The sequence below is a fragment of the Neopelma chrysocephalum genome, unplaced genomic scaffold, assembly GCF_003984885.1.
Source record: "Neopelma chrysocephalum unplaced genomic scaffold, ASM398488v2 Primary Assembly neopelma1_252, whole genome shotgun sequence".
Classification (NCBI taxonomy): Eukaryota; Metazoa; Chordata; class Aves; order Passeriformes; family Pipridae; genus Neopelma; species Neopelma chrysocephalum.
Window position 1 is genome coordinate 1512858 of NW_020897914.1, and position 23546 is coordinate 1536403.

General features: G+C 45.1%; 1 protein-coding gene and 2 non-coding genes across 9 annotated transcripts; all 3 read right to left on the bottom strand.

The window, feature by feature from the left end:
- Positions 1–134: 134 nt before the first annotated feature.
- ATG16L1 (autophagy related 16 like 1) lies at positions 135–23450 on the bottom strand. 7 transcript variants are annotated; one of them, XM_027703683.1, is made up of 19 exons: positions 23228–23450; positions 22001–22094; positions 19714–19825; positions 18187–18260; positions 17746–17997; positions 16806–16871; positions 14537–14626; positions 13766–13822; positions 13519–13566; positions 12716–12818; positions 10607–10712; positions 10417–10487; positions 8828–8899; positions 6786–6906; positions 5856–5961; positions 5206–5355; positions 4883–4930; positions 4423–4524; positions 135–316 (listed from the first exon to the last, which is right to left on the bottom strand). In XM_027703683.1, the coding sequence occupies exons 1-19, from the start codon at positions 23340–23342 to the stop codon at positions 262–264; spliced, it is 1842 nt and encodes a 613-aa protein (XP_027559484.1). In that variant the 5' UTR covers positions 23343–23450; the 3' UTR covers positions 135–261. The 7 variants fall into 7 exon arrangements, with proteins under 7 accessions (XP_027559484.1, XP_027559483.1, XP_027559482.1 ...); XM_027703682.1 differs by lacking the exon at positions 135–316 and adding an exon at positions 2513–4026 and having other exon boundaries at positions 14537–14623; positions 23228–23448; XM_027703681.1 differs by lacking the exon at positions 135–316 and adding an exon at positions 2513–4026 and having other exon boundaries at positions 23228–23448.
- Positions 9756–10018, bottom strand: LOC113977645. The gene has a single exon (XR_003537378.1).
- Positions 12235–12504, bottom strand: LOC113977646. The gene has a single exon (XR_003537379.1).
- Positions 23451–23546: the final 96 nt, after the last annotated feature.

The following is a 23546-nucleotide window of genomic DNA, read 5'->3' on the forward strand; positions in this document are numbered from 1 at the left end:
CAAGGAAGACAATTTGTAGGGGATTTGAAAGCTCATCTCTAGTTGCGTCCATCCAGGATTTCAAGAATTAATCCCCTCCAAGAGCAAATATTGTACTTGGGCTAAGGGTCAACCGGGAAGTGGTTAAGTCAGCAACATAAGGCATTACCTAAGGACACTCAGACAGCCAGTGAAGGGGTCTACAGCGTCCTACTCACATGCTTTGGAAACACTGCACACTTACATAGCACAGGACAGTTACCAAAAGCAGCTTTATTCACTCTAATGCTCCATCTCCTCCTCCCCAGGGTTCCAAGACTTCCAGCCTGGTAAGAAGCTGAATGGACAAAAGCCATTTATGAGAAAAGGAGTTTGGAAAAGACTAAAATGCCATTTTGATGGACCATCAAACACTGAGAACAATGTGTCATTCTCACAATCACTAAGCAATGTATCTATTATTGTTTCACCAACATCCCACTGGCATGTGATGCAAAACACTGTTGCTGCCTAGTACAGCCCCTCCCTTAATTTAGTTAGAGAGGTACAACATCTAGGATTTAAGAAACAGATATTTCAATTAACTTCAGCTTTTCTGTTCATAAATCTTCCAAGAGTAGCTTTACCCCCCACCAGTGAATTTGGCCTTGATATTTTGCTCTACAGTATGTGTAATTTTTGGCTTGCAAGCTGCAGGAACAGCTGTAGCTTTCCTCTGGTTGCATGTGTTCCTTTGATTCCAAGGATCACATGAGATCCTCTCAACTTGCCAGCCCAACAGCCCCTCCAGCTCAGGCAACCTTGCAGTCACAAATCAGGCTTGCTTTTCACAAACCATCATCAACATTAGCCTGAATACAGTGGCTGGGTTACACAAATTATTTCCAAAAAACGAATCACAGAACCAGTGTTCCTCAGCTCTTTTGGAGTTTTCCAAATTCCAACAACATTTTATTAACTGGAGGTGGATTATTTGGAGAGCTTAATCACTACTCTGTCTATTCAACTTTGGCAAACACAAACCAGCCAGGCTTAAACCACATGAATTTACATGTGCCAGTGCTGCAGAAGGAAAGCCAGGTCCTGACTGCAGGAAGTAGGGAAGAAACTCCAGAAATTAGCTCAGCAAATTAACAACTTCTATTCAGTCACACTTTGCAAAAGCAAAAGGGAGAGAGCTGGTTTTGTACAAGTTTGTGCTGCAGCCCCTGCAGGGTCATTAGTCCTCCAGGGGAGGATGAGCATTCCTGTTGGTACATGTGCCACTGCAAACATTCTCAGAGGACCTTGGAAACAGCTTCTCCATAACCCTTCGATCTGGAGGAAGATGCCCAGCCCATCCCCAAAACCACTTGAAGGGCAGCTCCACCTTTAGAAATGAAACTGCAACAGCCCCTTCTGCACCACAGGTCCCTTCCTTGGCTCTTCTTCCCTTTCAGGCTGAAGCAGAACAGGAGGCAACAGAAGTAATCAAAATATAGGGAAAAAAAAAGCTAAAATTGTTCACTAGAATTTCCTGCATACCTTGCTCCTAAGGAACTTTAATCTAAAGTGCTTAAGGTCTTAGCTAGCTGGCCATTACCCTTCAGCATTATTAACCTGCTTCATAACAGCATCAAGGGGCCAAATAAAGCCCTTTGTGCAAGATCTGTGTCCACGCTGTAATAAAACACAAGTGTAGCAGCCTAAATTATAAACATCCTAAACCCATTCTGATCCTCCTGAGCAGAGCCTGCAGTTTTGATTACGTTAATCTCCCACTAATCTTTCATCATGCTGACTTGCCATTTAGGGATCTGCTTTTCCACAGTAACCAAGGTCACCCAGACTCGTGGCAGGTGCCTTTCCAAGGACTGTCTGCCACTGCAACAGGCAGAAGAAAAAGCACCTCGCCTTTAGAAATGGTTCAGAATACCAACTTTTCATTTTTACTACAGTTCTCACTTCCATGAGCTGGACAGAAGCTTCTTATGAGAAAAGGAGGGTGGCAAGTGATGGTTCTTAGTTACGAAATGTGCACACTGAAGAGCTGAAGGCTTTGCTTCATTACTCTGAAGCTGGAACCAGAACACCATCTTCAACAGGGGGGTTTGTGTTTTTAAAGGAACGTGGAACTCCTACTCCTGGCTTCAGAATTTCACAAGGGAGCAGTTGAAGTCTCACAGCAGGAAAAGCCTTCTGTTTTCAGCAGTGTTTGAAATACAGATCCTGATTTCCTCTGTTCAGTAGTTTATCCAAAACATCCAAGAGTACATCAACCTTTCAAGGATGGAGGCACTTGTTCAGTGTGGCAAGAATTCCTTCAGTCTCCAGGCAGTATTCCTGGGACAGGGCAGGCCCAGGCTGCCCCTGTGGGATGTCCAGCTCCAAGCTTGGAGCATTATCCTCTTTCCCCCTCCACACCAAATCCCACAATGTGGCTGAACACAAACTCACACTTCACCACGAAAATGACATTTCAGGTTCCCCTCTATGCTCATTCTGAATGAGATCTCACACACACACAGACACACAAATAAATGAATCAGAGCACTGTGGGGTTTTAAAAGCAGAACACAGGTTTATTTACAGTCAAGTTCTTATGGGCAGCTGAATAAATAAAAACTTTGCCCCACATACTCTAAGTCCCCTCTGCAGAAAGTGTCTGAACAAAAGGCTGGGTTAGAGGGAGCCTGTCAGAGCAGCTGCCCCCAGCCCAGCCCCTGAGAAGAACACACTTCCTCAGTAAAACACTATCGGGAAAGAAGAAAATAAAGTGCAAATAAAAAGGCAATAAAACGCTGGTGGCTTGTCTTGAGGCCCAGATGATGTGGAAAGGTTTGGCTGGATAAAGATATGCCAGGTAGCTCCCTCCCAGCCACACCATGGGCTGGGGTGCCAGAACGGGGACAGAGCCAAGACACCGCTCCGTGACACAGAGGGCTCCAGCGCAAGGGGGAATATTGCACGTGTGCTCAACAAGGGGCAAATGGCCTGGAATTGCCAGCACCAAAACAAACAATGGATTTGGGATCTGACCCCACTGCTCCCCTGTGTTCTACTGACAGCCGCCGGGACAGGACGGATGAACAGGAAAAGGGACCAAACATGTGCATTCTGGGACTGAAGTCACAGTGTGACCACATTCCTCAGCACAGCAGCACAACTTCCACAACAAGTTCAACAAGCTGAACTTCTCTCTCCTCACGCCCAGTAACCAAACTGCCTGTGGTATAAAAAGATTAAAAATCTTCTAGTTTGTGATGCCCAAGCTGTTGAAGGGCATTTCAACACGTGGGTGCAGAAGTCCTGAAGAACAGACCATCACCTCAGGAGCAAGTGAAACCGATACAGGGAGCTCACAGGACAGTGCTGGAGAGCCTGTGCCGGGATCAGAGCAGATCCAAACAGAGCTGGTAAAACTCCAAGGCAGAGTTGCCAGAGCCACAGGAGACTCTCTTTAAAAGCTGTTCCAACACTCCACACTGCCCAGGACCTGTCCACATTTCAGGATCTTCTTGCCCCACACCTGAACTTGGCCACGAGAACAGAACACAGGAGACAGGACATGTTTTAAGTCAGCATACACAGTAACTCCTTCCCAACGTTTCCACCTCAGAAGTGCTGTAGATACATTTGTGTGACAGGATATTTGGCACAGCTGTCTGGTGAGGAATCCTGCTAGTATCTTCTGCTCCACTTGGTGCAGAGATACTGCATGTAAAGGCATGACTAAGTAGCATTCTCCATCCAGAACAGCTAATCCCTCGCTGAGTCCAAGTGCCACAGTGCAGTGACGGCCGTGAGAAGTCTGACTCAGGCTCCTTTCTCCGTTGCTCCAGAACTTCCCTCTGGAAAGCAAAGCCCATGCTCTTGTCAATATCCCAACTCCGGATGAATCTGGGCTCGGGTGTCCCTCCTGTTCAGCCCCGGAGCAGCAGCAGCACCACACAGAGCCGTGCACCCTCCAGCAGTCAGAACTCAGCCCACAGCACAGCCTTGTTGCCCTTGTCCACACTGACCACGTGGGCACCCGCTGGCGACCACGCCACTGCATTGATGGGAGAACTGAAACAGAAGCCAGGGGTGAGTTTACAAGAAAGTTGAATTCCACAACACTGAACGCAGGAATGAAATACCATAATACTGTGATCATCAATTAAAAAGCACTTTCTCAGCTCTCAAGAGACTTGGCCTTCTAATAAGCCTGAGAGAGGTACAGTTTCTTCAAAATATATTGAACATACTTTATTAGAATCATATCTTAGTTTAAGAAGGTAACAATAACAAATCTAACCTAATTCAATCTAGAGAATACTGTCATGAATCCATAAGGAATCTGCATATTAAGAATTCTCACACACCAATATAAGTTGCAAGGCTGTACAACAACAACTCTATCATCGCTCAGCAAGATTCACAACCCAGATCCCCACTTTGGATTGTGTGTCCCACCTTCCTCACCTGTGATGCTTTGCAAGCGTCCTCTCCAATTTCCCAGTAAGCACATTCCAAATGTAGAGGGCCCCATCAGCTGAACCAGCAGCCACATAGTTACTGTCAGGGCTACGAGATCAAACAAGGTGCAGAAGGCAAAGAACAAGTCAGCAATTTTCAGCACACATCATCATTCCACCCACAACTTCCTAAGCAAGAAACTTGGCATTAACTACTCCTTTCAGAGTTTTGTGTTACCACCTGCCAGCACTAAGAGGTGAAAGCACTTTGAAATCAGAGTGTTTCATGACATTGGATCAACATCTAGAGATAACACTATCTTGACCAAGAGGAAACACTGGGTGAATCACAAACTCCACCCCAGTTTTCCTGGCTGTAAGTGGGGACCAATGCAGCCAAGCATCAGGAATCGCTCACTTTGGCTGAGGAAAGATTTATCAGGTACCTTGCTTATATCTGACCTTACCTGAACACAACTCTCGTCCAGTCAGAGCCACATTTGAATCCCTGGGCACTGAAAAGTTAGAATCAGATAACTGTTAACTAATTTATAAGAAGAGAGACTTTCAGGTTGTTTCTGAAGATCATGGTAAGGATTTCTGCATGGTTCAAAATAAACTCCAGCATCCCCTTATCTTTGCTGTCAGATTCTAGAGAACTTTGCCACCACGTAGAAAAAGAGTTCAGAGACCGTTCTCTCCATGGAGGTACTGAAAAACACTCCAGTACTGAGGACAATCCACAACCCAGTTCTGAAATTCCCACTGTTCTTGTGAAGAACACACTCACCTGAAGGTCTGCTTGACAGCACTAACCCTCAGGTCGATGATCTTGAGCAGATCATCACGGGAACAGGTGAGAAGCTCTGTTCGCTCCGAGTTCAGGTCCAGAGCTGTGATTCTTCCAAGCAGCTCCAGCTCTTTTACTATGCTTTCAGTCCTAAAGACAGAAAGGGAAAAAAAAGGGAAGGGAAAAAGACAGTAGTGAACCAGGATCCAGAAGCCAAACCACTGTATCAAAACTTTGACTTGTCCCAGTGTAGAAGAAGAGGAGAAAAAGGATTACTTGGTTTATTCTTGTGCTTTGTTTCTCTCCCAAGCTAGATCCCACCTCGTGGATAACATTTCCAGATGACAGATAGATACAACTTTCCTCACAACCCCATCCTAGAACAGCAAATACTGACCAATGCAGAGTATTTACCAGCAAGCAGGCTGCCTTTTCAGAAAAGAAATGGCATCCCCCCAAAAAAAATCCAAAATTCAAAATACCAAATAGTATAAAAGTAGTAAAAAAAGTCTCTTTCAATGGCTTTCTGCAACTCCTACAACAGTCTCATTGGCTTCCCAGCTCAGGTAGAAGAGTTCCCTAGCTCAGACTATCCTGACAGCAATCCCATAACCATTCCTACACCATAAGCTCTCCTATGATAGTTTTACCTGATGTCCCAGAAACGGATTTTCTTATCAAAATGTCCACTCATTACACACTGCTCAGTACACACGATGTCATTGCAGCTAGATCCTGCAAACACTGTTTTTATACCTAAAAAGGAGAAACCAATGGTGACACACTTAAATTCACACTGTACAAACTGAGGAAAACAGAGACAGAAAACAATTACAAACCCCCCTGACACACACAGTGGCCACACACAGCAGTGCCCAAGGAGTGCCACGGGGCAAACTCTGTCTTAGAATAATCCTGATTTAAGTCTTCAGCAACCTCTCTGCCCTTCTTAATCTCCTTTGCTGGGGCTAATATCCCTTTAAATGTGCCTGTGACAGCTGCTTTACTTCTACTTCATGTTTAGCCAGCTATAATTTGCTGCTGTTAAACAACATGAAACTGTCTCCTTGACCTCTGTTCATGATCCAGGTATCAAGGTAACCTTGAATCTCAACTGGTCTCTCAAGTGCAAGCAAGTTGAAGAGCCATCAGTAGGAAAAAAAGCCAAGGAAACAAGGTGTTTCTCCCAAAGAAAAACCTGGATCTTAGCAATTCCTCCATTTTAGACATTGAAATTTTTGGTACATTTCTATCCACCTCAGGGTTAAAAAACCTGACCTGGTTCCAAGTTTTTAGTGGAAGACTGAAGTAGGCCCCCCCAGACTGGTAAAGAAAGAACCCTCCCAAAGCTGCTATCAAGTGTAATAGCATTAACAGTGCTTCCTGCACACACAGGATTCCTTACTCCAGGTAACAGGCAGAAACAGTCCAGTTACTTGAATAACAACAGACAATGGCACGGCTGCCAGTTTTTCCTTTCTTTAGACTAGCAAGGAGATGAAATAATCTATCTGAGGCCAGACTCCCATGCCCATTCAGCAGAAGCACATGGATGAAGGACAGCAGTTATGTCTCCTTACAGACTTTGCTGCGGAGGTCCCAGAGCTTGAGGGTCCGGTCGTGACTCCCCGACACAATGCGCGCATTGTCCAGCAGGAACTTGGCTGACAGGACTTTACCGCTGTGGCCCGTCAGGGTGTGCTGAGGACAAGAGATTTACAGGCTGAAACTGTGTATTTCCACTGGCTTCAATCACAACTTGCATATCTACTGCACTGTTTGGAGGAATAAACATCTCTTCCAGTCAAACAGGGACTAACACTGAGAAGGAGCGGTAAGTACCGCAGAGTCCAGCCTGAGGATGGGAGACACAGGTCACCTTTGGCTGCAGCTTCTCCTGCTACTCAGGAACCTGCAAAAGCTCCCTTCCTAACACTCCATTCACCTACACTTCATGGACACATGGCAACTGCAACACAGCCCTGCAGGAGCCAAGAGAAGGGGTTAAACCATGCTGCAAATGGAAATTGTGCCTTCCTGGTTTTATAATGAGCTTCCCTCAAGGACACAACAGGGTATAAAGTCCCGACTGTTGTTACATCTTCAAGCCTAAAAGCTGAGACAACCAGAGATTTCAGAAAAACTCCCTGCAGCAGCTTCTGTAAGTGCAGGGAGAGGCTCTGTGGGGCTGAGAACATGAACAGCATTCACTTAGAACTGCTCAATATTTACATCCTAAATCATAAAACAGATAATGAATGAATGAAGAGTTATGAAAAACAAGAAATATTTCTAGATACTTAGAGTTTTTAAATACTCAAAGGACTATCAAACTACACAAAGCAATCTGGGCTTGGGAAACACAAAAGAAAAACCCTTTAGAATGGAATGGGAACAAAGTTTGGGAAAAAAAAAGCCCTGAAACACAACACAGAGTCAAAGATCATCTCAAAAAGACCCCTTTTCTTAAGAAAGGACACAAACTCCAGCAAGGACTAACTTTCACTCTGCATGTCTCTTCTGCTCTTGCTGCACAGACATTACAGGCAGGTATTTGCATTTAAGCAGGGAGTGTGTGGCACAGTTCACTGTGATTTCAGCTTCACTGCCTCTGGCTCCTGTGCAAGCCAAGACAAATCCATACCACACACTCTCAAAACAGAGTGCACTATTTTATCTCAGCAAACAGTGAATCCACTCCAAAAAATTACAGGAAGATTACATGAAGCCAGGTGGATGTTTGCAGGCAAAACTAACTTTTTGTAGCAAGTAACCTACGCTCTGCTAAACTTGTACTCCCTGTAACTCACATTCAACAAAGAGAAGCTGCAAAAGAGCTGATATTCTTCACTTTCCTAACTGAGACCTCACATCTCCACACTGAGAACTACTCAGTGAATTATCATGCATCTCTTGGTTATAAGGAAGACATGAAATATCAGAAGATTTGGAATATCAAAGTAGCATCTTCCTAAAACAAAAAGTTGAGGACAAGAGTACACAGGAAATTAAAAACCCTCAAACTCTTGGAAAGCTGAGTTGAAACTTTTCTTTCAGTCAATCAAAGGTGAAACTTTCTTTAAATTAGAGCCAAGTGGTAGAGAAGAATGTGAGTATAAAGGAGTTAGGAAGAAAGGAGGAGCCTTTCAAAAGACATTGAGAATAAACTCTGGCAGGTTCGGGCTTGCTGCCTTGGAGAGCCAGGCAAAGGGCTCCTTTTCAAGAAAGCTGCTCCTGACTTAAACCAAAAGTCCCTCTTTGTCTTCTGCAAACCCTTTTTCAGCAGCCCTCTCCTTGGAGCAAGGCTAAAACATTGAGGTGGCTCTCCATAAACCATAGGAAGCATTTAACCTTCCCCAGAGGGGGGCACAGAAGTGTACTTTACGTGGCAAGGTTTGCAGTGGGGGGGCTGCATTGGGAAAATGTGCAGGAACTGGGACTTCCTGCAAGGCTGTGCACAGACCAACCCTGCACCCACACAGACCTTCGAGAGATAAAGCACCTGCTAACGAAAAGAACTACTAAATGTGTCTGCAAATGCCCAACTTCCAAAATTGCCACATCCCCATTAGACAGAATGGGAATACAAGACAGAAACACCTCTTTGCCTCATGAGACTCACCCGTAATCGATTGTCATCAACTGTCCAGATTCTGCTGGCAAAGTCATTTGAAGCTGCTAAGAGGTAAGAACCCTGTGAACACAAGTTTCATTTAAAACTCCTTCCGCTAGTCAAGATGTAAATTAAACTCAAATATTTCCAATGAATCATTAAAACCATGTTAGTGCTATTTTGCCACAGGAAAAAAAGAATAAAACCAAAAACACAGTGGCATATGCCAGTCTGGAAAGTTAATGTGTTCCTTCCAAAAGGGCTACAGCTTCTGCTTATCACCAAAATGGGAGTGATTTGTAGAATCATGACTATAGATAAAACAATATACTTATTATAACAATAAGAATTTATAAGAATATACAATTATAACCAGACCAAAAAGGACATTCTCCTTTCCCTTCTGCTGCACTGAGGAAACAGGTTCTAGTTTACCCTCATCTGTTGTGGAGGCATATTTTTTCTTTCATCTTTTTTTATTTTTTTTTTTTTCACCACAGGGTAAAAGCTGTGCTTAGACAGGCCTCAGAGCAGAATTAGCCTGATTCTTGCAGTTTTCATTACAATTCTAACGTTTTAAGCTAAGATTCCAAAAACTAAACCTGTCTGAGGAGAGATAAATTGACTTGTTCATGGCTTTAGGCTCTCACAAGTCATCCATGATGGAGAATGGACACCACAGAATTCATGCTTGCACCCCTGTCCACCTCAAAAGACTTTCCTGAATCCTTGTAAGTCCACTACCTCAGGTGGTTCTCACCTCAAATGTGTTCAGGCAAAAATCAGAACTAGTTTCTCCTGCAGATGAACAGCACCAGCACATCTCTAATAAGCTGGTCAGTGTCCACAGGAAGGATCCTTTTGGGTGTCAGTAAAGTTTGGCACACAGAATCATCCCCAAAGGGCAGAAGTTCTGTCAGCTTTGTGTTATGGAAGAGGTCTCAGCACAAAAGTCAGATCACGTGTCCACTTAGAACAATCCAAGACCCCAAACTCCTTGAAGCAGGACTGTAGGATGCTGATCCCAGCCATGTCTCCGATACTCCAGGTGAACATGAACTGAGCACATCTCAAGCTGTCAGCAAACACTCTGCCAGCCACGACATTACTGTGCCATGACTGGTGAGAAACTGCTGGGAGAAAAGGTCATGGAAGTGCAAGTCTTGGGATAATCAGACCTTTTACTATTCATCACAGACCTCAGTAAAACACTTATGAAAATAAACTTCACAGAAATAAAGCCTCAGTGCATTTGCTTTTTCGTGCTGTTATGCCAGCTTCAGTGGAAAGCTGAAGACTAATTTCTTACTTTAGACAAAGCCAAGTGTATTTTATTGTAATTTTATCATAATAGCCCATAACAGCCAATGTCTGAGCTGCATATCATCTTCTGAATTGTAAAGCAAAGATGAGAATTACAGATTGCATCTTACCAAATAGCTATCTTTTGTACACTTTTAACTATTTGCAGTTACTCTTGGGTTTTCACTCATTTCTTAGGTAACTTTTCAACTAGAATGTAAACTGATAGCATAGAACAACACAATTCCATTAATTTATTCCCAATCACAAACAGTGGATATTGCACAGATACTCACAGCACTATCAAATTCTATGCTTGTAATCCCAGCATTACTACCAGAGAGGGAACCTTTGGGCTCACACCTATCTGCACAGAGAAAGACGAACAAAAACTTCAGCAACGGATTAGAACAGAAGCTGACACAAAGTGAACCATAATGTGACTTTATTTAGCATCCCACCACACCCCAAAGCAAAAAGGTTTACCTCCCAAGACTTCCCAAAGCTTCACCCTCCGGTCCATGCCTCCTGTGGCGAGCAACCGGGAGCCAGGGCTGAACTGCACTGCATTCACCTCCCCGTCATGTGCATCCTGGGGGGAGGAAAGAACAGCCACCCAAAGTGGAATCAGCACAGGCAGCCCAAACCCCACACAGCAGAAAGCCACAGAACGAAAAGGTTACACAGAATCACAGCTGTGGGTCTCTCAGCAGTTTATAGGAAACAAAGCCACAGACAAACTCTGCTACGGCTGGTGGGGTATAGACGGCAAAAAGGCTGATCCTTATTTGGAGAAAAAAAAACAAAGGCACATAAAGAACCACACCACAGCAAGGACTCAGCAGGGATAATAAACTGGCAAAAGCCTTACAATGCTTTTAAGTTACACCAGAAAAAAAAATAAGGAAAGGGAGGACAGGACAGAAAGCAGTAACAGGTGATATTCTGTAGAAGGAAACTAACTTTTCATTTCTCCATCTAGAGACAGCCATAGAACATGATCCAAACAGTTCATGCAGCCATGGAACACTCAAGTCAGGCTTGAGTTAGGCAAGTCTGCTAGAAAACAGCCTAACAGGTGAACTGCATTCCCTCAGTGCACTGGTGATAATGCTGCCTTACACTGGTGATGAAGTAGTGCCAGCACAGTGTGACAGCACCTTCTCCAGAGAACTTGGGCTTAAGCTGTGCTTCCTATCTGCATGTGCAGGGACACCCCTGCTTTCTCACAGCTTAATGTTCTGAATTCTTAACTTTTTAAAACCTATGAAAATTCTAAGATTCATTCCTTTTTATTGCCCTGTTAATTTCACAGCTTTAAACTACTTACCCACACAGTATTACTACCACATTATCAATTAATTTGCTGCATTCCTTTTCAAGTCTTTTCAGTAACTGCTCCTTCAAAACCAGCCTTTCTTATATTTTTCTGCAAGTTGTTGCTTGAACTTGGTCTGCCAGGTCATATTTAGGGGTCATCACACTTCAAATCTGATCTCCCTGCAGGTGCAGAGGAGCCACTCACAACAAAGCAGGTCAAAGGCCTTGCCTAGAAGCTCTGCCTGAGAATGATGGCTGAAGTGATTTCTTTTTCTGCCTTCTACTCACCTCTCCAAAGGTGAGCCCAGTCTGCTCCCTGTGTCTGCCACAGAGTCCTTGCATTAATTCCTGGAATGCTGTGCCAGACCAAATGTGTCTTGACATTCTATCTGGGTTCAAAACACAGGAGCTAAAGCCTAACATCTCCTCTGCTGATGGTCCCTTTTCAAGCTCCAGCTGTCACTTAAGCCATGACTCTATTCTCCCTTAAGGTAACACTGCTTCTTCCTCCACCCCACGACTTCTGCCAGGGAGGCTGGTACCAAGGCAGGCAGGAATACTCAAGCCTCCACACTGCAGTGAGCCACGATGGGTCTATGGATGAAAAACATAAGTCATTTCACACCCATGAAAAACCCACATCCAGCTCTGGAGAGCCCGAGAAAGCTCCAGACACCTGTCCAAACAAGCAGCTGCATTACAAGACAATTTCCTGCAGTACCTATCACTCAGAAGACAATGCCCTGCACAGAAATTTAAGTTTCACCTTGTGAGGCCAAAGAACACGTAAAGGAGGTCTCAGCTTGAAAACCTTTGATCATGCACAGCAAATGAAGACACCCCACCACCATGAGCTCCTCTTAACCAGGTCTGTTGGATTACATTTGGTGCCACAACTCCCTTCACTGTGGAGAACTGGCCTGAATTAATCCCAAACTGTCAGCAATCTCTTCCTCAATCACAGCTCTACTATGGCGTGATAGAACAGAGACTGTTGGGAGCCAAGAGGGTAATGGAGTGTAATTCCTCTGTGCCCTCAGAAAACTTCTTTGTCATCATTGACCTCAGCAAGACAGACATCAAGCACATTGGCTCTGGGAAACACCTGGGCTAAGAATTACAGGGAATGAACTATGCTACCAAACCAAGAACTCCTTCCTGTTTGGCAGTGCTAATAGAAACAGCTCCAGGACATCAGTTCCCACACCAAGAGGATTCACTACCTCCAAGGACAGTAAAAGGAATGGCAGAGCAGAGAATTTGTTCTATACTCACAAAGACACAGATGGCAGTAGTGGGCACTCTCACTTCCTTACTGGCACCTGGATGTGGCTCTACATTATCCTGGGGGGCAGGGAGTGAGGATAAAGAACGCCTCCTGAGATGAAACAAAGTAGAAACACTTTAAAATGAACAAGGAACACTGTTTCTCTTGAGTTCATCCATCTGTACCTGTCACTTAACTACCCTGCACAGCAAGTAAAAAATGGGGGAAGGTACTTTTAACTTTTTTTTATCCCATCTTTCAAAAATTACGTTTGTTGTATAACACTACGTTCACTTGTGGCTTCAGGTATTTCACAGTTCACCTGATAAGTTACCTGAACTGATAACTGACCTCATTTTGGAGCAGTCCTTACTTTTTTAATAAGAAGAGAAACATGGCAATGACTGCAGCTCCATCATTATGTCTAGGGAGACTCAACACCATTGCAGCACTACATCCCTGGCAGCAAAATGCTCCATTCCACACCCTTAAATGGGCTGCTCCATTTAAGCAAAGACCATCTACCTAATGCAGAGCTTGGCTTAGAAGGACTGGCTCCACTCTGGACACTAAGCACAGAACCCAATGACTTATTTTAAATAACCCTATTAAAGGAGCAAAGTGCAGTGGAAAGTAAGAGCAAACCCCACATACTCTCTCCACAAAGAGGGGCTCATTACTCTCTTACTGTAGACAGTTTCTAGCCAGAGTTATCAACATCTGAAATCTAATCAGGACAAGGCAGCTGGGTTCCATGTTACTTCAATGGAATACATTCACATGCTGGACTAAGCGCGGAGAATGTTTTCACCTGGCAGCATCAGAAGATTGATGTCCCAAAAGGGGAGACTCAGACAGACTGGAGGGAAAGGTCAGAGGTCAGCACACGGCAAGATGGAAGAAACAGGAAGTTGAGGAGAACAAAAAAGAAAAAAAAAAGAAAGGCAGAAGCTAGAAGAAAGGCTGAAAATACTTGCTCGTATTCCCTGTATCACCAAGATTTTGGCGTACATTGAAACCAATATACAAAACAAGGAGGTGAAAGTGTTCTAACCTACCCAAAGATATTAGTGATAGAGTCCAGAAGGCCTCCAGCTGGCTGGGAGAGTCGCTTACTGAAGGAGGGGAGCACAGGTTTAAACCTTGCGAACAGCTTCTCCACATAAAGATCAACACAAACACATTTCATAGCAACACGTCCCTGGAAGGACTCCCTCCCCTGCAGACCCAGCCCAGAGACAGAGAACACCAAAGGCATCAGTGCAAAAGTCACCAGTAACTGCAACTCAGAACATGGCTTGTGAGTCAAGTTTCTGCAACTTCCCTCAACCTCACCCCGTGAATTGCTGGGTTTAGATATGAATGTGCAAAGTCTGAAGTTTCAAGCAAATTAATCTGTGAATTCATGTAACTACCTCTTACTTTCCACTCACTGCTATTTTAGAGAAAGAAACAGATGCATTTAATCTAGGTGAATATCACTTTAGTATTTCAGCTAAACCCAGCTATTTGCAAAGTCACATTGTTGTCATGTGTAGTAATGAAGGCAAAACACAACAGGCACTGTTATACCCATGTTATTAACTATTTTGTTTTTAAACAGATTTTTTAGGCACTAGTGTAATTTAGTTAAAACAGCACAGGAAAACCAGCACATCTTAAGCACGGTAACAGAACACGAGTTTCCTACTGCTCTGGTGGAAGCACTAAACTGTGTTCCAGCTAAAGGCAACTCAAAATCCTAGGTGACATTCCCAACAGTGTTCCAACTCCCCTGTGCCCCCTGTTCTTGCTCAGTGACATGCTCCACAGCCCTGCTGCCCACGTACCTGGCCACGCGGCTGACGGCTCGCACTGGAGAGGTTTCCTCCGCTGTGTCCGAGGCTTCATCCGCCAGCACTTCGATGTCATCATCCCTGCTGGAGTGAGAGAGAACATCTCATTCCCAACCAGCCACAGCTTCCCACGGAAACCACCCAGCAACAGGCACAACTGATAGGGTGACCCCGCTCCAGGGTCTGCCAGTGTCCACGCCCAACCCACTCCAGGGTTATGCAGCTGCAGTAACACGCAGGTAGGTCCAGACAACACACAGACCTGGCTGTCACTGCCAGAGAGGTAACATTCAACAGACTACGTCTGAAAACAAGCACAGGCAGCAAATAAATTTCAGGTTTTTTCTTTCCAGCTGCCAATTCCTCATCACTGGTCACAGGGTTGGATTTCCACAGCCGCTATTTCTACTGACAGACCTCCTTCCCAGATTCTCCTTACTACAGACATTCCATTTCAGCTCTCAGCACTACAAACAGCATTATAGCAACCTGCCACATTCAGGCAAGGCTTCACTACAGAGTGAATTGTATTTGCTGGAACAGTTACAGAACAACAAAAGCAGGAGTTACTGCACCACCAAATACAGGTGATATTGCACCAGCACCTTTTGCTGTTTCAGAACAAGGAAGTGCTAAAAAAAGCACAAGAGTCTGAATTGTCCCCCTTCACCCACACCAAAGACATCCTCATACTTTCTACACTGTTGTACCTCAGGTGGTGCACCATTAAGTACAAGGGATGTTTTGGTTCATTCCACTGAAGTGCTGCTGTATGACTGAACACAAGTGTGAGGTTCCAACACATGTACCATAAATTAATCCAGGTAAATTACTCAGCTAATGCTGAACATTTTCCCCCATTAGTCACTGTGGGCTCTGACAACTAGTATTTCTTTCCTTCACTGCTGACTTTGCAGGACAAACTATTTTTAAACACACTTGACCAACCTAATGCCATTTGACTGAGGAGGAAGTTTAAATTCAGGCCTTAAATAGGAGCAAACCAATTTCCTGCCATCAGGTAACACTCAGCTGCAAAAGAAGTTAAAAGGATAGGACTGTTGCATAGCTGCACTTTCTGTTCTAAGATTTTGGAGGACAGTATACATGAAAAGGCTATGGAAAATATATACTCTGATTTAATGTATCAAGCTGATATTTCAATAAAACACTATCAAGTTCTGCCAATATTTCTTTTTAAAAATCTAAAGTTTGTGCTATTAAAACTATGTAGCAAAAGAACTTTCCATGTTAACAACATAATTTTAAGTGAATATAAACACCAGGGCACTCCCCTTGAAAGGCTGCAATTTTCCCCTTCAGTAAGCAGCACATTTATACAACAATTACAAAATCAAAGAAGAAATCCAAACCATCTGTGAAGCAGTTTGAGTAGTTTACAGAAGCAATTATGCTACAAGCTCTCTCATACTCCCCATCCCAAACTTTTGCACAGATCCTGTTTCAGAGCAGATACACTGCTCCCATCATGTGCCAGGAGGTGCAGCACAGGACCCCACAGGATTACAGGATGTGAATATAAAGACACAGATCTCAAGAAGGAGCTGGAGACTCCCAGCAGTGCCCAGTGATAGTGCAGCACGTGCTGCTGTCCTGGACTGGGCTTACACCTTATCAGCCCAGTGCAAAGCACCTACACCATCCACTGCCCACTTCAGTCACCTGGTTAAACACCACCCAGGGGTAAACACAGCAGAGAAAGAACAAGAGACTAGAGAGATTTTTCTTTGGCTTACCAGGTAAAGTAACTTCACATTGATCTATTTTTTCCTCAGACAATAAATCCCTCCCAGCATGGAAGTGAGGGATATATTTTCACCCACATTGACTCACTCAGTACCTGTTCCTACTGGAAATCCTTGAGCACTTTTGTAGTCTAAACCTTTAAAACCCAGGCAACTCCAGAGTAATTGTTTCATGACTTTGCTATTTCATGAAGAATTATTTTAAAGACCAAAGGCATCATACAACAAATATTTTTATGCCAAGATGACAACATACACTGACCATATGAACCATTCTTGGGACTTTCAGCCCAAGCATCTATTTTGAGTCCTAACAGAGCTCCTTCTTCTGTAAGTTCAAGTAGGGAGAATTACTTTGCATTTCTGACTTTACGTGAAAGTTTAAACGCTCCTTTCCCTCACCCAGTTTAGAAATAACAAAGATCCCATCTATCATGCATCTGCACAGACAAGAGGCACAAACTATGAAGGAGACTCTAGAAATCATGACTGCTTACGGTTCAACAGGCAGGGGCTCTTTGGCAGCTTCTGCCAGCTCCTTCTGCAGCCTGGCCTGGCGCCTCCTAAGAAAAAGAACCCAGGGTTATTTAAAAAAAGCACACTCCAAAGGCTACCCTGCACAGTTTTGATGGGCTTCATAAGATTTATTAAAAAAAAAGTAAAATTAAAAAAAAAAAAAATCAGTTCACTGCCCTAATTTTATCCTGATTTTCAAGATACTGAAAGCAGGAGATGCAGTTTTCTTACAGTGAATAGCAAAGGACAAGATCACTCCAGTGTGGCAATAAGGCAAAGTGAACCCACGGCCCTTTATGACTCATATGGATACAGATTAGCCTGGAGGGCAAAAACTTGCCAAAATAATGATTATGTCAGTAAAGCTAATACAAAACTGCCCATTACTACGAGACTCGCAGTATAGCTCTTACTCTCCAAGCATTGTTAGCTGGGAAGTAAGCTGAAGCAATTCAGAAGAAAAAATATTTTGCAAGGAAAAAAACCACACAAACCTATTTTTGCAAGTTATACATAGCTCAGTCTCATGGCAGATGCTCATTTTAGAGGAATGCAAAAAACACTGAAGTTAGTTAAGTCAAAAAAGGATAAAACTAGGAGCAGTACAAGATGCAATTTGAACAGAAGTCCAAATATAATACCAGCAAAAAAAACCCCAGTTTCTATCTGATTTATAATCTTCAGGCCACAGTTAAATGTTGCTCAAGAAACAAAAGAACATGTTTTATTCATTTAAAATACAGGAATGTTTTCACAAAGCATCAGTCTGCATTGGCCAGAAGAAGGAACACAAAGTTCTGGACTCTCACTGTGTTGTGCAAGAATAGAGATCTCAGAGATCAAAACTAAATCTGCTTTTATCCTATGCACTCATAACTGAAAAATACACTGAGTTTATCAAATAGAGGTCATGGATCTCACCTTGAATCCTTTTCATTTTCTGCATTTAAACGATTGGCTTCTTGTGCTTTCTCTGCCATCCAACGCGACACCAGCTCCTGGTTGTCCTCAGTAGTTTTCCTTAGTTTCTCCTCCAAGGCATTGAAGGTGATCTGGAGAGCATCATATTCATCTTTCAGTGTCTGATTAGCTCTCTCAAGATCTTGCAGTTTGCTACGCAATTCCTGGCACTCTGTTTCCAGGTCAGAAATCTTTTGCAAATACTCTGCAATCCTGGAATGGCAACAAAATATACAAAACAATGAGGATGTCCTTTGGGACCCGTGCCATCTTCTCTGTGCTGTTTGCACAATGCCTCACAAAGGCATTTTTAGCCCCTGGCTAGGACTCCTAGAGAACATTATAACTCTAATGAAGAACTTGAACAGAAGTCTGGCCCCAGACAAAACAGTTCCTACTCACTTGGCTTCGTTCATCTGCATCTCTTTGTCCTTCTGCTGCATTTGGTTGTTCAGATCAATGACAGACTGGGCCAGCTATGGAGAGGAGAAAATCATGTTACAAATTGCAGGGGTGCCAGCTGGATAACACACCCTGAGCAGCCACCAGTGCACACACACACCAATCTAGCTGTGATCCAATTCAAAGTATGGATCACACCTTTCAGGTCTTTTTTCCCCAGCTTTCTATGCAGATCTGTTTGCTGTCCTTATCACATAGGTCATTAAAACAGAGAATCCACTTTCAAAAATGGGTTGTTAAAAAGTTGCTGTCCTTTGATATCTCAATCTCTTCCTTCAAAACGTTTCTTTAATAAAGTCACATCAAACAAAATGCATATTAGGAAGAAATTTCAGTAGTAGAAAAATTAATATAGAAACTAAAAATTGCCAAGTAAGTAAACCAACAAATGAGTGCTGACAACCAAGAAACAAATCTTCCTGCTTTGGCCAGGACAGCCATTGCAGGAGACATGCAGGTTGTAAACATGTAAACTCAGGTGTCACCAAGAGCTTTCCCCCAGAGAAAGTTGCTGGTGGAGTGTCTGCAGTGCACAGGCCAACACTACAGAGCTGCAGCTGCCAGATCACAACTCTCCAGTCAGAGCTTGGAGAAAAGTACCTGCCTGGGCAGGTGGCTTTTAGAACACCACCTTGGGGGGAAAGAAGGACTTGTCAGAGCCCTGAGTAGTTGGTGCACACCTCCTGTAGAAAGCTGTCTCCCCTTTGGAAAGCTCAGAATTGCTGACACTGGAGCTTTTCCACACCTCCAGTGAAATGTGTTCAGAGGAGCATGACAGCATTTTCCAGGTCATTCACACCTTTTCCCTATAGAATTCTGCAGTACAATTCAGGTACCAGCTTCTGGACTCATTCAGTCCACCACTGTGCTTCTAAAAACCCCAATTCTGCCGATGAAGCCTCCACATCTCCCTGTCAAAAAAACCCTCCAAAAACACAAACTCAAACCCCCTGGCTTTTCCTCTCTTCCAAGCCCAAGTGCCATAGTCACAGAGCTCCTGGGCTATGACCCAGCACTCCCTTTCCAGTCCAACATCATTGCTCTTCCAACCTTTGCTTATGCTTGTTTATTCCATCCCCTCTCACAGCAGTGGTGCTGCAAAGCAAGACCAGTGAAACCACACATGCCACTTATGCTCTCACTTTTCAATGTAGAACTAGTGGTCATACACAGCTCTGTGACCCACATCAGTTCCTTCCTCCTCTAGTACAGTTAAAAACCTATTAGTGAAACACAAAATTAAGCACTTAAAATCATGCTGTGCTGACAATGTAAGCTCTCATCTCCTGGTGTGAGTGTTACAGACCAGCCACCTCTGGTTGATTTTAGTCATCAAAAATTGGGGAAGCTTAAAAAGGCCCTACACAAAAGGAGGAAAAAATGATGATTAATAAGCTTGGTAAAATTAAGGTCACACCCCCTGAGGGCCACGTAGGGACCACTCAGAGCACGAGAGGACTCTCTGACCTCGCCACGTTTCTTGTGCAGCTCAGTGAGCTCCTCTTGGTGCTTTATCTTCAGCTGGGCCAGTTCCTGCAGCTGAGCATCATTCCATGTGCCATCGTGTCCTGGGCTGCAGCTGGAGAGAGAAGAAAGGTCACAAACCAGAATCAATTGTTTCTGTGCCTTTGAAAGTCCCAGGACATTGCCTCCCTTGGATTCTCTACACTGCACCAGAGACACAGGTCATTCATAACAAACCAAACCAGGCTCCCACACCACACACTCCTGCACCAACCAAAAGGAAAGTTACATTTCCTGAGGACTAGATTCACCTTTTTGTACATCTGTAAAACAGAATTCAAAATCAAATGGAAGATAACTAGCCTTTGTTTAAATTTGCATGAAGAAAAGTGAGTCTTAAAAGCACACTCTCCAAATGCTGGAACAATTACAAATGTTTTACCCCCTCGATTTGTTCTGGAGGGAGCTGGTGGACCTTGAAGATGCTGGGTATCTGGAGAGGGCACAGAACCAAAATCCAGGGAATCAGGGTTGTAATTTCCATGCTCTTGGGTTTACAGTCCCAGGTGTGACAAGTCACTTCTCCATTGTGCTGTCTATGCCCTGATTGCAGGTAAGTTTTGGAGTGGTTTCTGACTGTGCTTTACAACACAGTATTACTGTAAGATAATCTTGAATTTCTACACACCAGAACACACATATCACTTCCCCAAAACAACTATGACCGTAACATTTATCACTCATGTCTCTGAAAGCACAGAGGCAGAGACAGAGAAAAACAGGCTTTTAAAAGGCATATACACACATCACACATCACACACACTCTGAGCACATCTGCAGCTATATTTTGAACTACAACTTTTAAAAAAATTGTAATTTTAACTTCATTATAGCAGACAAACAGAACAAGGCAATTGCATCCCTTTCTGCAGTCATTCCACGTTGTAACAGTCCAGTGAGAAACAGATAATGCATCCAAAAGCTGAAAGGCCTCACAGTGATATCAGTAACTTAATGCTCTTCTCAAAAACCAACCAACCAACCAATCAACACCTCACTGAACTGATGCTGCACTAACTGCATTCCCAAAACACTGTGTGCAAACAGACAGGAAGCCAAGCCCTGTGGTAATATCCAACACATCCTATAACTCTGGCCATGCATACCCCTATAGCCAGAATTAGGTACTCTTCCCTTGGCCTTGAGGGAAGTAAAAACGTTTTTCCTCAGCTATCTAGGACTAGAAAAGTAATTTTGTTTTGAAAAACTGCCATATATTGAGCACAGTATCAGAGTTCAGCTTAGTATTTACTTCAAGATGCTGTTTCTGTGCTTGTCTTCTCATCCTCATCGACTCCAGCCCCATCTCTTGGAGCAGGTGCTCAACCAGGATCCGATTCCCATAAACTGGAGATGGTTCAAGACAACTGCAGCCACCAGGAAGCTTTTGGGAACTTTCACACAGGTCACTCCAGCCTGCTGGCCAAACACTGACATTTTGCCTGCAAATCCTCCTTCTCTGCTACATTGATTTGGTTTGTACCCCAGTCAGACACATCTGCACAGTTCTGCATTACAGAGCTGTGCTGGTTCCAGGACAAGGGCAAAAAGAACTTCAACAGAGGAAGCAATTCCCACAGAAGTAGGAATTCTGTGCTCCTTAGCCCTGCCTTTTCTTCAGGTACACCAAGGGCAGAACCCAAGAGACTTTCCCTATGGGATGTAGAGACTGTCCAAAGGACACTGCTTTGCTCTGGAGTCAAACACCAGCAGAATGAGCAGCATGACCTCTGCCTGCAGCACCAGAGTGCTATTCCCAGGTTAGAGGGGACTCCTGCCAAACAGCAGGCAGAAGAAACCTTCCTTTAGCATCTGGTGCTTATTTGGGACTGACACTTCACAATCGGGTTTTTTTCTATTCTCCCCTTCTATGTAATAACACGGATTGAAAGAAACCAAGACATCAGTTTCTCCCTGCACTGCAATCCAACAATTTCATAATCCTTAGGAACTAACAGCAAGCAAATATTATAAGCATTACAAGGCAAACAGATCAGAAGCAGCAGCTCCTTCTGCTCCACCTGCACACTGTGAGTTTGTGACAAATCAATTTCTGTCCCAAACTTGGTCAGACTTTTCTGTAAATGTACTGTAACTTCATCACATGCTTAGACACAGTTGTAACTTATTTTTAGTTCAACAGATTTGTTGCGTGCCAGATCACTGTAGTGTCCCAGAAGCTGTTTGTGTAAGGTTACAGGGTGCACCACAGAGGAGGAGTTTTACACACCTGATCTCATGTCTGCTCTGCATGTCATATTTTTCTGCTTGAAGCTTATCAGCCAGCACTGCATGAAGGTCTGACTTCTCCAGCAGCTTGTTATCTGCAAGAGCAAAAAGTGCAATTAAGAAGATAACCAGAAAGCAAATCCAGATTCCCACCTTCTCCTACCAGCTGTGATCTAGTCTCTTTAATTACTGTGACACAACCAAATGCTATGGGAGCCTCCACCACATTAGTGTGCTCTCTCTCCTCTTTGATCTCAGCAGGTTAAGGCACTACCCACCTATAACCCCAAGAATTCCTCCTTAGTCCAGATGCTGTGTGGGACTGGTGTAAGAGAGCTTAACAGAGAGAGGGAGACCGCTCAAGTGCATTGCCATCCGATAGAACAGGAAAAGTTCGAAGTTCAGGCTCTTTACAGCCCCTCGGACGACAGCGAAAAGAACAGCCCTGCAGAGCCCCGCTCAGCCCGAGCCCCGCTCAGCCCGAGCCCCGCTGAGAGCCCCGTGCAGCCCCAGCCCCGCGGTGTGTGCGGGCAGTGCCCGGTGATCGCTCCGGACACGCCGGGCAGGGGAGCCCCGCACAGACAGTGCCGGCCCCCGAGCAGCTCCCGGCTGTACAAAGGACCGTGAGCACGGTCAATAGCACTATTGTTCCCAACTCCACAAGCATCTGGGGAGGAATCGGGCAGACAATTCACACATTCAATCACTGTCCGCACCACAAAGCGCCCCATCCTCTGAGGGAACTGAGAGAAACAACTACTCGTTTTCCTCGATAAAGCAGAACCCCGACTTTTCCCAGCTGCCACAAACACGTCCCAGCGGCACAGCGAGGCCCAGGGCCCTGAGCCGCCCCGCTTCTCCCGCTTTCGAGGAGGGGCAATCCCAGAATCCCAGAACGGCTCGGGCTGGAAGGGCCCACGGCGGTCACCTGGTCCCCCCTCCCTGCTCCGGCAGGGCCACCCCAGAGCACGTGGCACAGGATTGGATCCAGAGCGTTCTGGAATATCCCCACTCAGGAGACTCCACACCCTCCCTGTGCAGCCTGTTCAGAGCTCGGTCACTGCACAGCAAGGATTTTCTTCCTCATGTCCAGGTGGAGCTTCCTGAGCATCAGTTCCCGCCCGTTCATCTTGTGCCATTGCTGGGCCCCCCGAGCAGAGCCTGGACCATGCTCTGCCCCGTCCCCGCAGGCACTGACGGCACGGACGGGTGCAGGAGCAGCGCTTACACTGGACGATGATCTCCTCGAAGGCCTGGCGCTGCAGCCGGTCCCGCCGCCGCAGCTCCGCCGCGATGTGCCGCTTCCAGGGGGGGAACCCGGCGGCGCGCAGCCCCGATGCCATGTCGGCGGGCCGGGGGGGCGGCGCGGGAGGAGCCCCCTGAGAGCCCTCAGAGCTCCCACAGCCCGCACAGCGCTCGGAGAGCCCTCAGAGCGCCCTCGGAGCCCTCACGGCCGGGCCGGACCCGCCACCGCCCCGCGCCGCGTCAGGGGCCCTCGCGCCTCAGCGGCGCGCCGCGACCGCGGCTGCCCCGGCGCTGCCTGAGCC